The 18,267-nt window shown below is 43.8% G+C and overlaps 1 protein-coding gene across 4 annotated transcripts in view; it reads left to right on the plus strand.

The window, feature by feature from the left end:
* The first annotated feature begins 766 nt into the window (after window positions 1–766).
* Window positions 767–18,267, plus strand: part of Lef1 (lymphoid enhancer binding factor 1) — a 101,565-nt gene continuing 84,064 nt past the window's right edge. For 2 of the 4 annotated variants that reach the window (XM_048333503.1, XM_048333502.1), the window contains exons 1-3: window positions 770–1,114; window positions 3,678–3,744; window positions 5,016–5,149. In XM_048333503.1, coding sequence (XP_048189460.1) covers window positions 899–1,114; window positions 3,678–3,744; window positions 5,016–5,149 — 417 coding nt within the window. In that variant the 5' untranslated portion in view covers window positions 770–898. Of the gene's footprint in view, window positions 1,115–3,677; window positions 3,745–5,015; window positions 5,150–18,267 lie in introns of all 4 variants that reach the window. The other 2 variants (XM_048333504.1, XM_048333505.1) reach the window with 2 other exon arrangements.

Genomic DNA, 18,267 nt, shown 5'->3' on the forward strand with positions numbered 1-18,267 from the left:
GGCCGTGTGGTGTGTGCGTGTGTGGCGGCTCAAGCTTCAAGGCTGAAGCCTTTGGGCCCAAGGCTCCCGCTGTGACCCCCTCCCCCCAAGACCCCACCGTGCCCTCCACCACCGATTCCCAGGCTCGTCTGCACAAACTTTTATTCTTGGCAAACTTCTCTTTCCTTTCCCCTCCTCCTCCGCCCTCACCATCTCCTCCTCCTCCTCCTCCAGCAGATTAAATGCTGCTCCTCCAGGAGGAAAAGCCAAGCGGAAGGGAAGGAAAGAAGAGGCTCTAGATCGGACGGCTCCAGCGCTTTTATTTTGTTTACCCTTCAGGAAGTGGACTTAGCGTCGTCGTCTCCCTCTCCTGGCACCTTCGTTCCGGCAAACGGAGCCTTTTGGCCCCGCTGCGTTTCTTTTCCTTTCTTGAAAACCAAACGCCGCAATCGGCATCCGAGGAATCCACACTGGAGAGCTTTGCGCAGTGACGCGCCGCCGCCGGACTCCTCCTTTGCACTTTGAGGAGACGTGACCCCTTCCAGAAGCGGCCAGACACTCCCACCCCACCCCAGCGGCTCCGGGGGCGTGGGGCGGCCAGCCGAGCCGGGACAGGCGAGCCGGGAACACGCGGAACCGCGCCGAAGCCCCGCTGCGGCGGCCCGAGAAATCCGGCGTCTTCGGCCTCCGGGGCGGACGCCCGGGTGGGTGTGGGCGCAGCGGGGAAAGCGCGGGCGGCCGCGGGGACTCGGCTGCCGGCCGGTGGCCCCGCGCTCCCCCGCCTCGCTTCCGCCCGCCGTCCTCCCCCGCGCACCCTTGCGCCTCTCCTCTGCCCCCCCCTCTGGCGCTGACCCCCCTGTCTCTCCTGCGGCCGCCTTGGGTGCTCCCACCGAGGAGCGGAGATTCTAGAGTCGCTGGGATGCCCCAGCTCTCCGGGGGAGGCGGCGGCGGCGGCGGGGGGGACCCGGAACTCTGCGCCACCGACGAGATGATCCCCTTCAAGGACGAGGGCGATCCGCAGAAAGAGAAGATCTTCGCCGAGATCAGTCACCCCGAAGAGGAAGGCGATCTAGCCGACATCAAGTCTTCTTTAGTGAATGAATCCGAAATCATCCCGGCCAGCAACGGACACGAGGTGAGCGGGCCGCGACCCTGAGCCCCGGAGGCGTGGCGAGTCTCCGGGGGAAGGGAGGAGAGGCCGCCGAGATCGAGCGAGGGCGCGGGGCACGGCGGGGGGGACCCCTCTACAATGGGTCCCGGGTGTGTTCTGGGGGTGTGTGTTTGCTGGGTACTCTCAGGCCCTGAGCCAGCATTCTGGAGGTTGGGGTGAGCTTGTGTGCCTCGAGTAGAGAAACTTCCAAGTGATCAGCGTGGGGCTTCGGCGGCTAAACCGCTGGTTGAGGGCAGGAAACTCCCCCCCCCCCCCCCCGCCCAGCCCAGAACGTTTCGCCTGTGAACTTTCTGGTGGGGTTGAGGGGAGCGATGCTTTAAAGCGGGGGTGTCAAAACTGCCCTGAGAAGTTAATCCGCCCCGCGGGAAACAAAGTGCACCCGCTATCTCGGCAGGAGTGCGTTAAACCACCAAAAGCTTTAGATGCGCAGAGCCCCAGACTGGGGGAAGAAGAAGCGGGCGGGGGCCGGGGTGGGGGGTGGAGAGTGGGGGGCAGGCGAGGCGATCGCAACCGCCGGGGAACAGGGCCTGCGCCCTGGGGGTTGGGGGCGGACACCCTAGTACCCCGAGCCCCAGGCGGGGAGCCGTGGGCGCGGAACTGAGCCACCCCGCGCGCACACAGTCTCGTGCGCTCCTCTACTGCCCGCAATTTGGTCACTCCGAGACCTAAGACGGGCCTGGATTGGGGGCGGGGGGGGGGGGTTGCTGGCCCTAATCAGGCCCACGATCTCTGCAGAAGCAGCGGAAGCTGGGCACCGGCACATCTCCGGGCCGGCGGGGAGCCGAGGCCGCTGGTAACCCGAGTAGAGTAAATAGAGACACGTGGGTGCCGGCGCGAGGGAGCCCGGGGCAGCACCGCCGCGGGCGGCTGTTTCAGGCTCCCAGAGAGTTTCTGGTGGGAGGGAGGATGGGGAAGAGATGGGACCCTGATATCTGACACCCCGCTGGCTTCTCGTGTTCAGAAACGGGGAGAGAAAGAAAGTACTTCCTAGGACATCGGCTAGAAAAAGTGGTTGCCACCCAAATGATTCCACCGACACCTTTCCCGGTAGAGAAACTCGGGTATCTCCTTTTCCCCTTAAATGGCATCCACTTGCTCTCAAAAAGAAGGCGCGTGGGCTTGGGGGCGGGGACACGGGGCGTTTTAAAGGACATGCTGAAGAACGCCTCAGTTGCCTCCTGGGTTCCGATGGCAGGGGTGAGTACAGCTTTTTGCAGGGCTAGGGGCCTGGGAACCCAGGTGAATCCTTAAGGTGTTCCTAAGCCTCCAGATTCAGTTCATAGGAGATGGGAGGGAGGCCCTAGGGTGCACCCAGCCGGAACCAGATAACTTCCAAAAACAAAACAAAAAACAAAAGCAAAGATTCCCCACTAGGGCTTTTTGCCAAATTCTTCCCTGTTCTATTTAGCGTATCCTTTTACAGTTCATCATTAAGTTTGCCACCGACTGCACATTCCCTGCACTTCTCTGTTCTGGGGTGGGGGGACGGCACCGCGTGGGCAACCTGTCGCCCCCCCCCCCCCCAGGTGTTTCTGTCTGTAGTGATGTTGAATGCGCACCAGCTTTCTCAAGTGGAGGCTGATACCGCTGATTTGCACGTGGTTGAGTCAGGACGGAAGGTGGTTACCAACTGCGATGTTAACTGGGCTGTATTTTTAGATGTTACTTTTTAGATGCCCCCCCCCCCCCCACCACAGAAGAGTTATACCTTTTCTCTTTTAAGCCTGCTAGCCAGGGTAGGTTGTAAATGGCCAGACTGGGCCTCCAGCTGGGGACAGTGCCTCTCCAGGGCAATTTCTTAAGACCCCCATCTGAGAGGTTGACTTGTTTATATTTAAACTGTTGTTTTCAGTTGTAAACATTTCAGCTGGCGGTTTCTACCCCCACTACCCTTGTGCTGGGGCTTGAACTCAGGGCCTGAGCACTGTGTCCAGTTCCCCCTCTCCCCCCAGCTTCCTTTACTCATGACTACCTTCTTGAGCCATAGCTCCACTTCCTGCTTTTTTGTTTTTTTTTTTTTTTTTTAAATAAAGACATGGATTTTCCTGCCCGGGCTGTCTTTGAACTTTGATCTACAGATCTGATCTCAGCCTCCTAAGTAACTAGGATTACAGACATGTCCTACTGGCACAGGGCTTGGCTGGCTTTTAATCAGCTCTAGTTAAATGAACACTGGGAGCAAAACTACCCACTCTATGAACTCCCAATTCTCATCACGTGAGGCACTCAAGCCCTGGTAGGTTTTGATGGGTGGTCAGAACAACACGTGGGACCTTCCCAGATGGACTACATTTGTGTTTTGTCAGCATTCTTCCTTGGTGGTTCTGAGAAACTCATAATCCCTCAGAAGTACATGTGGAAAAGAAAAAGATGTTAGAACTCAACTCTGGCCTGTCCTTGGTTGAATGATAGACAGAGTTCTATCCAAAACCTTTTTCATTAAGTTAGCTGTGGATACTCTTAATTATATTGTCACAAACTCTAAGGTGATTTTCTTTCTTTTCGCGGTGCCATTCCTGTTTGCTAGGTGGCCAGACAAGCACAAACCTCTCAGGAGTCCTACCATGACAAGGCCAGAGAACACCCTGATGATGGTAAGATACTGCAGTTTATTTCTCCTGATTTTAGCATAACGTGTGATTCAAGTACATTTGAGTTCAAGCGATTTGAGTTGAAGGACCAGATTTGATTAGATTTTGCATACTATACTATTTTAACAAAATGGGAAAGAAAATCCCACCCAAAACATAGTTCACCTCTAATATATGTATTATATTATTTAGAAACTGTCTGAATGAATGAGATAGGGGGAGTCCTAGAATTTCAGTTGACTGGAACGTTAATGATTTTTTTCCAACAAGAATATTGTTGAATGGGTTTTCTTTTCACAAAATTGCTGTTTCTAGTTTTTATTTTATCTTTTTTTTTATTACAGTGAGAAGGCAGGCTGAACAGACTGAATGCAGCCCAGTGATAGAAAATTTAGCTTGTATAATTGTAAAGCTTAGAATTAGGAGTTGCACTGAAAGCTTGACATTTTATATATGCATTTATCTGGCTTTTTAAGAAAAGAACTTGTGACTTGAAAAGAATCAGATTGTAAGTAGGGCTCACTTGTCAACCAGTTTGCATTTCTCTTCTCTTTTAATGATTTAACAACTGGCCTGACTAGAATGGAGTGTCTGTCTATACATATATGCATGTCAGCCATTAGGCTTTCATCCCAGTAATAAAGTACTTATACAGATTACTGATAAAACCCAAACACAAACCTCTTTGGCAGAATGATTTAAGTGTAGCACATAAAATTAACTCTTCTACTATTTTTGCTTTACAACTTTGGGTATAACAGATACAGTTCTCTCAGTAAAATCTAGAAAACTTCTAGACTTCGAAAAATGTAGGTAGAAGTTTTGAGTTTGCCTAAAATTTAAAGCCTAACTTCCAGCGTATAAATAAATACACGAATGTGTATGGATAGATGACCTGATATAGTTATGTTACAGTTTTAGGTTTGTGTATGTTCCCTTACGTTTCTGTGTTTCTTAGTCTAGTTTGTTAGTATTAGAGCAAATTAAGTTAGATGGATAACACTTATTTTTTTTTCTGTAAAAACATCAGTCAGTAGCAGACGTAAATTGAACCACATGGATTTTTTTTTTAACATCTGGTTTGCTCTAAACCATTTAAGAGAATAAATAATGTCAATCCGAAGTTAGAGCATAATAATCCAGCTACAAGTATTTTATAAGCACATCTTTTATGTAAAAATGACATCCTAAAACAATAAGATTTTTCTTAGGGAAAATGCAGGGGTATAAAAGGAAGTCAGTTGCATTCTTGATTGTGTTTTGGATTTTCTCAGGAAAACATCCGGATGGGGGCCTCTACAACAAGGGACCCTCCTTCTCCAGCTATTCTGGCTACATAATGATGCCAAACATGAATAACGACCCGTACATGTCAAACGGATCTCTCTCTCCCCCCATCCCCAGAACAGTGAGTAACATGCTGATGTTGCAAATTATTTTCCCAAGTGCAAATTAATTTGTGTTTCGGCAGAATGCTTTTTTTCTCTCTCCAAACACATTGTAAGTGCTTTTATTATAGATGACTATGATTTTCATTGCTAAATAAGAGCTGTTACAAGGAATGCCTATCAACATAGGGCTGTCTTTGATGTCTGGCTTTTGGAATTTTAGCTTTTGGCTTATTGGTCAAGATTACTAAATAACAGAACAAAAGTTGTGAAATCAAATGAAGCTGAACCAACAAATCCATGATTGTGTGTGTGTGTGTATATGTATGTATATACGTGTATGTGTATATTGTGCTTTGTATAAGGATGATGGGGGAAATTTTAACTTATTCTTTCAGTTAACTAAGGACCATATAGTTTTCACCTCCTCTTTAACTATCTGGAGTCAAAACTGCTAAACATTTGCATGGTTGCTTTGGGTTTTTAAAAAATGTATTAGCTCTTGCTTTTAATTAAGATCCTTTATGAAGGGTAGATGAGCTAATTTTACTTCACTGTCAATTGCTGAGAAAGTCTCACTTGAAGTTCTGAACATATTTAAAATGTTGTGGCTCAGTCAGCTTCTAAAGTTCTGAAAATGCAGTGGCATGAAAACCGCCTTCTGTAGATGAATGCTATTATGAAGAATTTCACATTTGTTATTTGATGCTGTTTCTCTTGGGAAATAGCAACACCATTTATATAGTGAGAAAACATTTTATATGGTAACTTGTGCAGTATGAATGTGTCGGTAGAGGAATGCTCCCTGAAAATCATCCCCCTAAGCTGTATGGGTTGTCACTGACCCATCCATGTTTCTACATTTTTTTCTAGCCCATTCAACCTCCAATTAAGAACATATATATCTGTCTGTCTTTCTGTCTGTCTGTCTGTCTGCCTGCCTGTCTGCCTGCCTGGGTCTTGGGGTCTCAGTTTCACCAACTCCTAGGTACTGAATCTATCCTTGAAATATGAGACTTGTGATCTTTACAAGTGGGAAAAAAATCAGTGACAAACATCTGGAAAAGTAGGGTCAGTAGTGCCTCATTGAACACAGTCTGGAAGCAAGAAGGTTCTTCACCCAGGTCACAAAGAGGAATGGCTGGTTATTTGGTTTTCAACAAAATGTTTTTGTTTTCTTGATTGGAACCCTCGCTTGTTGAAATGAGGGCTGTGTGAAGTGCTACTTGCTGTGGGCACCGGTTCAGAAAACATTGTAATTACTTTCCCACAAATTTCAAAAGGATATTTGACCTCTCTCTTAGGGAATGTGATTTTTTAAATTTCCATGTAGCAGTTAAAATGGAGGCTTTGAGGGTTGTGTCTTGTATATCTGTGTAGTTGTCATACAGAAAAGATTTTTCAAATATTTAATGGTTTTGTGGTACACATGAACCATCTACTTAAAGGCGAACCAACAAACACAGTTTTATTACTTGTAGAAGACTTTGCTGAATTATATATGTAGATTTGTCAGATATTCATTCCCTTTATAGAAGTGGGCAGGTGTTTTGTCATTACTTATGAGGGAGAGAGAATGTTTTTTTCTGATGAGGAATAATGGAAGATGTCTGTTTTAAGACAAGTAACTTTCCAAATAAAATGATAGCCTTGGTTAATAATAGAAAATAGTGTAATATGTTTAAGCTTGTTCGCACAGCTTGTGCTTAGTTGAAGATTTATTCCTTAGATGAGCTACTTTCAATTTTTTAAAGCTATGTAATATACAGTTTTTGCATGTATCAATAACCCCATTAACATTAACCAGTAAGCTTCCCTCTTTAAGCTAACCTTCTGTTCTATGTCCCCAAAGCTCATCATTTTGAAATTCTGCTACAGTGGAGGTATTTGTTAGTGTACACAGTAAAATGGTGAGAGGAGGGAAGCAGTCATTCATTGCTTAGGAAAGATTTGTGGGCAGGATAAATGTCAGCAGGGGCAGCGTGGAGCAAAGAGGTGCCGATCAGGAAATGATTACCTGGCCCTGTTAGCTGATGCTTTTGTATTACTTGCTGTTACCTTTAGAATGTGTTTATCCTATGTATGGTTTTTCTGGAAATCTCCTGCAGTTTACACAATTCCAGAGGCTTTTCTGCTCTAACCAGGAGGCTATGTCAATTTTTTTTAAAAGGGTCCAGCCGAAGTGAGTTACAATCTTTACTTTTTAATACCTAACAGCTGTCTTTAATGTGTCTGAGATAAAAACACTTTAAGCCGAAGACAGCCTAACCACACTGGTGCCTTCTTGTTCTTTCATTCTGTTCTTAGCAGAACCAAGCGTTTGTGTCACTGGCTTCTATGGCTTCCTTGAGGGTGTGCGGAGCCCAGTGACCATTTGTGTTGGGGTGTAGGGTGAGAATATCCTGGTGACTCGAATTTGCATTAGAAACAATTGCTTGTTTACTGCATCTGCTGCCCAAAGGGCTTGTAGAGAGAAACATCTGGGGGTACCTGCCCACCCTTTTCTGCAGTCTTGTGTTGACACATAAGCTTCTGAGAACTCCAGCTCTAATACACACACATACTTCTGCAATCCCAGTTCACCATACTTTTGCTCACATGCATACATTCTTGCACAAGAGAACCACCTCTAGCTTTTTTCCTTCTGGAGAAACATGTTAACTGGCAAATGTCCCTCTTCTAGAACTAGAAATTTTTAGCCTTGTGACTTTCTATACCAGAAATCTTAGGAATGGGTCTCTCCCTACCCATTTTAAGTAAGCAGAAGATAAATTGATTTAAATAAGAATAAATTGAGGCTCAGAAGCAAGCACCTCTGACACAGCACACTGGATGTCAGTGTGAGTTCTTAAGTGCAGTGAATCTTGAGGCTTGAAGTGGTCTTCTCCACAGAGGGTGAGATTCACAGGCCTGTTAAATATTTCAGAGTTAGGCCCCTGGAGAATGTATACATAGCATACTCTCAAACCTTCCTTTTCTCTAAGTCTTATTTATGAACAATCCCTGAAGGAGTTTTAAAATTAAAAACAATGAGTTCTTTCCATCGCAAGCTGGGTCGGATGTCCTGACTGCCAGATGAACAGTGAGCTTGGCTGGCTTTCACAGTGAACGTTCCCATGCTTGATTGCCCCGTGGCTATTTATCTTCTGTGTCAAACTCCCATTTGTCCCACATGCAGCCCAGATATTTAACACCTTAGAAGGGAAACCTTGTGTTTCTCTTCAGATGCCTGGGGACAGAGAAGCAGATGACCCCAGGAAGCTGCTCAGCCAGCACCTAGCCAGTTGGTACAGTACTGTGAACTTGCCTTGTTTCTGCTGCTCCTGTGATCTTTACAGAGTGAAGTTTTCAGGTTGAAGAAGGAAAGGTGTTTCTGTTCTCACCCCAGCTATCCTTAAGACTTTTATTTTGAAAGTAGGCATCGCTAGGACAATGTTGCAGGCATTCATATTTAATTTAATTTAGAAACACTTCTGTTGTATGATTTTTATCTTATGGGAACCAACATTTTGTTGTGATTATCCCAACAATACTTAGTATAACTTCATTGTGCCTCCACCCCCGTGTGTAGATTTGCTTATAAGCCGCTAAAATTCAATTGTGTCATTATTGACATTGGGAATTAAAGAACTTGGCTTATAGTGAGCTTCTGAATCAGTGAGTATTTCTGTGGAACTAATCAGGGATAGATGTGTCTTCTCTCTCTTTTTTTTTTTTGGCCAGTCCTGGGCCTTGGACTCAGGGCCTAAGCACTGTCCCTGGCTTCTTCCCGCTCAAGGCTAGCACTCTGCCACTTGAGCCACAGCGCTGCTTCTGGCCGTTTTCTGTGTATGTGGTGCTGGGGAATCGAACCTAGGGCCTCGGGTATACCGAGGCAGGCACTCTTGCCACTAGGCTATATCCCCAGCCCCATGTGTCTTCTCTTTTTAAATTTGTTTGAGGCGTTGGACTTGAACTTGGTACCTGGTGCTTTCTTTCACTCATTGGCTGGTGCTCTACCAACTGAGCCATGCCTCCAATCCTTTGTCTTACATTTCAAGCAGGATTTTTTTTTTCTGTTTGGTGTTTTTCTGCTTGGGCTTGAACTCAGGGCCTTGGCGCTGTTTCTTAGCATTTTTGCTCAAGCTAGTGCTCCACAGCTCCAGTTCTGGAAGTTAGTTGGACCTAAGAGTCTCATGGATTTGCCTGCATCAGCTGGCTTTGAACCAGGATCATCAGATCTCAGCCTTCTTAGGATTTCAGGCAGAAGCCCCCAGTGCCAGGTTTCACTCAAGAGGTTAAATAAAGACAGATGCTCTTTTCACTTAATTTCAGGAGCCACCTAATTTGATTTACTAGTGATTTATTTTTAATCTCCTCTTTTTAGTTGTTTGGTTTCTGAAGCCCACTGTGTATAGAATTTTCCCCTTTACCTCGAGTATAAGATGCATTTTTGGAAGTGTTTTCCCAGGCACATTTGTAAATAGATAGCAGGTGACTATGTGATGTGGGAAGGTTTCTCAGAACTTCCTACTCTTGCTTGTCTGCTTCTAAATGCACAGCTGCAGAGTTGAAGAGGATTATAGAAGAATCAGGAATGATTGCCATTCAGCCTTCATTCAGGGAGCTTAGATATTTCTTGAACAAGACTTTGCTCATTCAAGCTTCATTTCCATGTGATCCCAGGAACTAATATTTTATTTTCATGACTGCTCCTTATTCAGAAATGTTTTCTGAAATGACCCAACAGTTTCTTATTCTCTTACAAAGGCATGAAAACAACTCCAGAGATTCTCCAGTACAAGGGGGCTGGGGAGGAGGGAAGGTGGGAGAAACATGAAGGAGGAGGTAACAAGTTTGACAAGAAGTATACTCACTACTTTACCAACGTAACTGTAACTCCTCTGTACATCACCTTGACAATAATATGAAATTAAAAAAGATTCTCTAGTAACTTCACTTAAACAAGACCATTGGGCCACCTGCAAAGAAAAAATAATAACAATCCTGCTTTGGAAGTAGCCCTCCTTCCTTGTGCAGGCCGCATCTTTGCTCCTAGTGCCCCCCTTGCTCTTACCCAGTCATGCCTGTGATTAGATACTTTTGTGTGATTACAACAGAGATAGAGCCTCATACCTGGGCTCCACCTGGACTTGAATTTGTAGCTTCACAAGTTTAGGTCCAGCGAATGAGAATGTTTTGTAGCTTAAAATACAAAGAAAAACTGCTAGAACCATACGGGGTTTGTGTGTGCACAAGTTTTCTCAGTAGTCAGATCATTCTATTATCCTCCGACTCCTTCTGTTGTTCCTCATTGATTCGTTGTGGGCGCAGTTGCAATTCTATAAAACTTGCCCTTTTGATTTTGGAGAAGAACCTGGAGTTTAAATAAAGCAAATGCATGCCAGTGTTGTTGTGGCCAGTACAAGAGCTTGAATGTTTCACGCCCAAGTTGATGCTGATGCCCTAGGAAACAAGGTTGTTTCTATGTTTGTTTGAAGATTGTCTTTTCGGAGACATTGCTTTAGTGACTGTGCCAAATGGAGCCAGTCTGTCGGGAGATGTTAGTGAAGAGAACTCTGGTCTGGCTCCAGTGGCTCATGCCTCTGATCCTAGCTTCTCACCTGAGCCAGGCTGCTAGTCCTACTTGGCCATTTTTTTTTTAATGAAAATAAATGTTTTTATCAAAAGGCCTGCTTTGGATACTTCTTTCTACGCACATGTGTAATTGTATGTAAACACTTGTGCTATGTTGGTGGCAATGGGAACACAAGGCACCGTTTGCGACTTTCTTTTTTTTCACCAGTCTATAGTGGACAGCCTCTTCTATTTGAAATAGTCTTACATAGGGCTGGGGTTATGGCTTAGTGGTAGAGTGCTAGCCTGGAGCAAAAAGAAGCCAGGGACAGTGCTCAGGCCTTGAGTTCAAGCCCCAGGACTGGCAAAAAACAAAACAAAATACTCTTACATAACAGAACTTCCCATATATCACTTAATTTCACAAGTCCTGTTTTCCTAGCCTCAGTGGTACCATGATGAAATAGGTTGCAGTTTAACCTTTCAATCATTTATTTAAAATAAATATTCATTTTGGTTCTAGGGATCAAACTCAGGGTCCTTATATATGCTGAACAAATGCTTTCCCTAGTGAACTATGTACCTCCAGCCAAAAGTCAATATTAAAAAACATGGGCTTGTCCATTTTGATTGATTGGCAGTTTGAGGTTCATAATATTCATGCTCCTTCTAATCAAACATCAGTCTAGCAGTAGAAAAGAAGTTTAATCCAAAGAGAATGTGGTACTAACTGTAGAAGGCTACACTGGAGAATGTCTTGAACCGTGTCACAAATTTGGACTTTGTTGGCCTTCCCCACATAGACCACATTCTAAGCCATTGACCTCCTCAACACACGGAAAGGGATTGCCTCTTACAGAACCAGAAAAGAGAACTCATCCAGCTCAGGCAAAATGGCTCCAAAAGAGAACAAAAGGGGTATGCCCATCCTTGCTCAGAAATTCCTGCTTTTTATCCAACCTGGGGACAGGGGAATAGGATATGGTGGATGTTTCTTTAAATGAGATGATTGCAGTAATGACAGTGGCTTAGCATTGCTCTGTATTTTGCATGTGTGTGTGTGTATGTGCAAACATGCTTTGTACTGGGGCCTGAACTCAGACACTGCCCTCTATTCCTTAGCTTTTTGGATCAAGGCTGGCACTCTACCACTTATGCACAGCCCTCCTTCTAGCTTTTTGCTGGTTAATTGGAGATCAGAATCTCAGGGACTTTTCTGCTTGAAGTGCCTTCGAACCATGACCCTCAGATCACAGCCTCCTGAGTAGGATTGCAGTTCTGAGCGATTAGTGCCAGGCCAAGGCCCTGGACTTGATTTCTTCTGCAAGGTATTTGCTATACCTTATTTCCATTTCTACCATCGGCACCACCGGCACCAAGAAAGTGTGAAAGTGCTAGAAGATTGTAAAATCACTTTATCTGTCAATGGCAAAGTGGAAATTATTCTTAACAGTTTGTGAGGATAAAATGAAATATAGTATATGGCATTGAGAATTTCTTTCTTCCTTTTTTTTTCACCTTAGACCGGGACTTGTACTTGCTATCTGAAGCTTTACGCTCATTGGCAGGCACCCTACCACCTGAGCCATGCCTCCAATCCATGGCAATTTACCACTATTTTTGATAGTAATGGCTATCAGGATGTTAGAACAGAACATGGAGTTTAAAGGTGAATAGTTAGATGCAGAGTTGGGGGAGACTGGATAAGAGGTTGCATCTTCTTGCCTGATGACAAGGGGGCAGTGTTGAATGACACAGTGAATTTGAATTTAGGAAGTGGAATAGTTTGAGGACAGAGACTCTTGTGCTTGGTTGAGGCATTGCTCTAAGATTTTGCCTGTATGATTAAAAAGAAGAAAAAAAAACACCAGAAAACTGGCCAAGATGTAGAACCAAACCATTCTGCATTATGGTCATCTGTTTGGTCCATACCTTATCTTACAGAAGTCAACGGGCAGAAGTCATGGGGTTTGAACTCAGGGCCTGGGTGCTGTCCCTGAGTTCCTTCGCTCAAAGCTAGAGTTCTACCACTCTTGAGCCACTGAGCCATTTCTGGTTTTCTGGTGCTTAATTGGAGATAAGAGCCTCATGGACTTTTCCTGCCCAGGTTGGCTTTGAACCATGATCTTCAGATCTCAGCCTACTGAGTAGCTAGGGTTAAAGGTATGAGCCACCAGTGCCCAGTTTTTACATGCATATTTCCTATTAAATTCTCACTATTACACTGTGAGGTTAGTGACAGTAATATTTTCATATTCCCACTAAAGGCCCTGAGAACAAGAGAGTTCGAGTTCACTTGGATGTCTGTAGTCCTAAAGACTTCAGTAAGTAGTAAAACTTAAATTCAAAGCCAGGTATCTGATTCAGGAGATAAGACCCAAATTATTAACTAATACTTTCCTCAAAAGGGTACTGAGAGTAATCCTTAGTCAGAAAACTGAGGACTAAAAGTGACTGTCTTATTAAATATTCTAACCAACTTTTAATGATGGCTTAAATAACAGGTTGTAAGAAGACTTGAACATCTAGTTGGTTCAAAGTATAAGCATGAAATTGCTCAATGTGTTCACAAGAATTCCCAGAAAGTATTTGTTCCTTGAATGCATCTAACTTATTTTTGATTAATGTCTGATTATGTAGGAATCTGTGCCCAAATTTTTTTTTTTTTTTTTTTTTTGGCCAGTCCTGGGCCTTGGACTCAGGGCCTGAGCACTGTCCCTGGCTTCTTCCCGCTCAAGGCTAGCACTCTGCCACTTGAGCCACAGCGCCGCTTCTGGCCGTTTTCTGTATATGTGGTGCTGGGGAATCGAACCTAGGGCCTCGTGTATCCAAGGCAGGCACTCTTGCCACTAGGCTATATCCCCAGCCCCTGTGCCCAAATTTTTAAAGGACTAAACAGATTACTCGAAAAGCTACATCCTAAAAAGTTTTGTGATTCATCAGATCTTTTTTTGGTAAAGGATGCTGTCTCCTTATTCTATCAGAATCAAGCATTTATTGGCCAAAAAAAACCCCGCCAAACTGTTCTTTGCATAATTAGCAATTACAGTGTGGGAAGTATTTCACTTTTAGAGGCAGTTAGCAGGGATTTGTATGTGTGTGTGTGGCATCACGTTGTTAGGGTAAGTAAGAGAAATTAGTTTGGGATTAACTGGAATTGTGATCATTCCTGTGAAGTCACACCAATGAGTTTTCTCTGAAGTGAAGGAAACTTTTGTGAAGGAGGAACAATCTTCTATTTTTTTTTTCTCTCAAAAGGAAATGTCTTTTGGGTGAGGATTGTTTAAAGTAATACTTTTTTTCTAAAATGTTAAGGGAAAGCCCTTGAAATAACAAACAACAATAATAACAAAGTATTGTGTTTCTATCATTCAGAACTCATTCTGATATACATGTCTCACATGGTCTTTCTGGATCTATGTCTATAATAAAAGCATTTTTATAAATGAGCTCGTAAGGTTATTGTAATCATTTTTGTTTTCATTGAAAATATGTTGTTTGCTCATTTTTTTCTTGGGAACAAATATCTCTATCATTGGTTGTCATGATTGAATAGCATGCAGTTACATATAAATATTTACAGTTACTAATTGTGTCCTATTATGGATGTGGAGATTTAAATTTTTCTTTATTAATTTATTTTGTGCTGTGCCTGGGGCTTGAGTTGAGGTCAGTGCCTGGGTGCAGTTCTTGAGCTTTTTTTGCTCAAGTCTAGTACTCTGCTACTTGAGCCACAACTCTACTTTGTGGGGTTTTTTTGGCTATTAATTAGAGATTAGAGTCTTACAGAGTTTGCCAAACCGGGCTGGCTTTAAACCAAGATCTTCAGATCTCAGCCTCCTGAGTAGCTAGGATTACATGCATGAATCACTGGCCTCAGGAAGAAATTTGTTTAATTAATGCTACAATGAGATCCAGTTTCTTTTATATGATCTTATTTTTCTCTATATCAATTGTTGTTTTGTATCTTTTTTTTCTTTCTACATATAAAGTCTATTAAGAATTTTAGTCAAATATTCTTTTCTGTATGACTGACTGATATGATTGAGATAAGGTCTAGTAACTTAGCCTTCCTTAGCCCAGGCTATCCTTAAGGTCTGGGGCTTGAATTCAAGGCAGGCACTGTCCCTGATTTTCTTTTTGCTTAAGGCTAGCACTCTTATCACTTGGGCCACAGTGCCATTTCTGGCTTTCTCTGTTTATGTGGTGCTGAGGAATTGAACCCAGGGCTTCATGCATGCTAGGCAAGCACTACCATTAAGCACATTCCCAGTCCCTATCCTCAAACTCTTGATCTTCCTGCCTCAGCCCTCTGTGTGCTACAATTACAAGTCTCCGTCACTATACTTGTATCAAATCATCTTTAGTGATGATTCAAAACCGTTTCACACCAAAATTGTATTTTTCTATTTCTTTATTACTGCACCATTACGTTATGTAATTAGCTACTTAATATAAGAAAATGCTTTCCATCTGGCTCATTATTTACACTTCCTGATTGAAGGTGCTAAATAAGATTTTTTTTCTCTTAAAGAAGGGTACAATAACCATCATATTTATTCATCAAAAAATAACTTATTGTGGTCTCTGAACTCGCCTTATAGTTTAGGGTTAAGCAGGCTTCTGTAGAATGAAGACAGACATTGAAAAATATATATTTCAGGCTTTGTCCCATAAATACTTATAGTTACCTATTGGGCCAGTCAGTATACTGGACCCCATGTCAGATGTATGACAATGAAGGCACAGTCACTGATTTTGGGATACTCACAGAATAGTAAGGGAGAGACGTGCATATACCCATAGCTTCATCAGTTATAGGAAGGCCAGGGTGGACAGGAGTAGCCCCTTCACCTCAGAGTGACACATGGTATTCCTGGGACACTAGCTTATGTGCTGTGTGCTTTCTTTACCTGATTTCAGGTCAGTGTTGGCCATTGGCACATGAAGGGGAATATTTCACTTACTTGAAGAATGGTTGTATGGGTAATTGGGCTGAGCCAGAAAAGTTGCTTGATGAATACTTTTTTTTTGCCAGTCCTGGGGTTTGGACTCAGGGCCTGAGCACTGTCCCTGGCTTCTTTTTGCTCAAGGCTAGCACTCTACCACTTGAGCCACAGCACCACTTCTGGCCATTTTCTGTATATATGGTGCTGGGGAATTGAACCCAGGGCTTCATGTATATGAGGTAAGCACTCTTGCCACTAGGCCATATCCCCAGCCCCTGAATACATTTTTTTAATTGAAAAGATATACCTATTCTCAGTAACTTAGACTATAAGAAATTAACTCAGAAATATTTAGAAAACTTTTTGAAAATGAGAAGTTCATAAACATGTCTGGAATTTACTCGTGATTGGAGCAATTGGAGGCTGGAGTTAGACCTTCTTTATGTCATTATTTCTTAGCACAACCCCTAGAAACCTTTACCTGAATGACCTTGCTTTAAAAAATGTTTTCTTCTGGTGCTCGTCCTGGGACTTGAACTCAAGGCCTGAGCACTGTCCCTGAAGTTCTTTTGCTCAAGGCTAGCACTCTATCACTTGAGTCACTACAGCTCCCCTTCTGGCTTTTTTGGTGATTTAATTGGGAATAAGAGTCTCACAGACTTTCCTGCCTGGGCTTTGAACCAAGATCCTCAAGTCTCAGCTTCCTAAGTAGCTAGGATTATAGGGGTGAGCCACTGGTGCCCGGCTCTGTGCACTCTTTAACCCCAGTTGAAGTTGTTGTCATACTTGACTACACCTAGAATTGGAATACAGGCCCCAAAGTATTTGGTTGTACATCTTACACAGTATTTAATCACTAATGTAAAAGTTAAAACCAAAGGTAGATAGAGAGTGAAAGATATTAACTCAACTCGGTGAGTGATTCTTATGTATCTAATTGCAGCAATTAGGGACTCAGATTTTTACAAAGAGATGTCCCTTCCTGACCTAGCTGGCTTTCAGTTATAGAACAGAGGTCTCCTCTCTTCCTAAGGGTGGAAGAAATGTGATGTTAGCTGACAGATGATAAGGAAACAATTCATTGCTCAGACACTGAGCAATGTTCCTATTATTATTTTAGTCATTCCTAAATGAACTCAGAATATAAAGTGTGACATTTTAAAGGCTTTAAAACATCATTTTCGGGGCTGGGAGTATGGCCTAGTGGTAGAGTGCTTGCCTTGTATACATGAAGCTCTAGGTTCGATTCCTCAGCATCACATGTATAGAAAAAGCCAGAAGTGGTGCTGTGGCTCAAGTTGGCAGAGTGCTAGCCTTGAGCAAAAAGAAGCCAGGAACAGTGCTCAGGCTCTTGAGTTCAAGCCCTAAGACTGGCAAAAAAAAAAAAAAAATCATTTAAATGACACTAATGGGGAAAGATGCTGACATAGTCTCCTGGGTAGGATGGTCTTAAAAAACAGTTCCTGTATTGACTGAGGGAAGCACAGTCCAGGCAGGAGCCTCCTCGTGTAAAAAAGGCCCCCCATTTCTTGTCACCACCTTTTGACATAGCTCTGAGGAGAAAACACACCCACTTCTCTCTGATTGTGTGACGAGGTTGCAAAGCACCTGATCTCACCTCATTGCTTTGGCAAATGAAGTTTTCTCTGTTGGGAGCGGCAGCCAGGCGTGCTGGCAGGAGGCAGGAGGACAATGGGTGGTACTGCTGTAGTCTGGCTCTGAGAAGGCCTCTCCTGCATGAGTTGACCACACCAAGCCTGATCTGTGCTTTGATCCACCGGCTTTGAATTTACCTCCTCCCAGTCTACTTCCCTCTTCACACCCGGCTGAGCTGCCCAATAGTTTTACTCCAAAAGAGTGTTTTCTTCTTTTTCTTGTTTGTGGGGAGGGGGTGGATGACTGTTCACTTAGTCAACACTTATTCTAGCAGTTACCTATTTTTTTTGTGTGTGCCATACTAGAACTTGAATTCAGGTTTTGGGCACTGTCCTTGTGTAACTTCTTTACTCAAGTCTGATGCTCTACTACTTGATCCAGAGCTCCACTTCCAGCTTTTTGGGAGTTACTTAGAGATAAGAGTCTCATGGACTTTTTCTGCCTGGGCTGGCTTCATTTCACTACTCTTAGAGCTCAGCCCCATAAGTAACTAGGATTACAGGTATGAGCCACTGGTGCCTGGTGCACACCCCCTCCCCCCGCACCCCCCCCCCATATACACACACACACACACACACACACACACACACACACGTGTTTTATTTTTAGAGAGATACAATTCACATGCCAAGTAGTTTATGTTGAGTTTTTTTTTTTAGTATATTCAGAGTTGTGCAGTGAACACAATTTTAGAACATTTTCATCATCTCAGAAGGTAATCTTACCCCTTTAGTGACCATTCCCGTATCTCCCATTCCGTCATTGTCCAGCCTAAGCCCAAGGCAACCAGCAGCCACATTCTCTATCACTAGATGTCCCTGTATGAAAAATAGAATTGTCTACCCACATGAGTTGCACTTTGTGACTAGCTGCCTTCACTTAGTGTCGTATAGCCAGGGTTCGTTCATATTGTGTTCTGAATCAGAGCTTTGTATTGCTTTTCCACTCTGGCTTTCCATAGGGACACCTCGTTGACT

The sequence above is a fragment of the Perognathus longimembris genome, chromosome 24 (assembly GCF_023159225.1).
Source record: "Perognathus longimembris pacificus isolate PPM17 chromosome 24, ASM2315922v1, whole genome shotgun sequence".
In the NCBI taxonomy this organism is placed as follows: domain Eukaryota; kingdom Metazoa; phylum Chordata; class Mammalia; order Rodentia; family Heteromyidae; genus Perognathus; species Perognathus longimembris.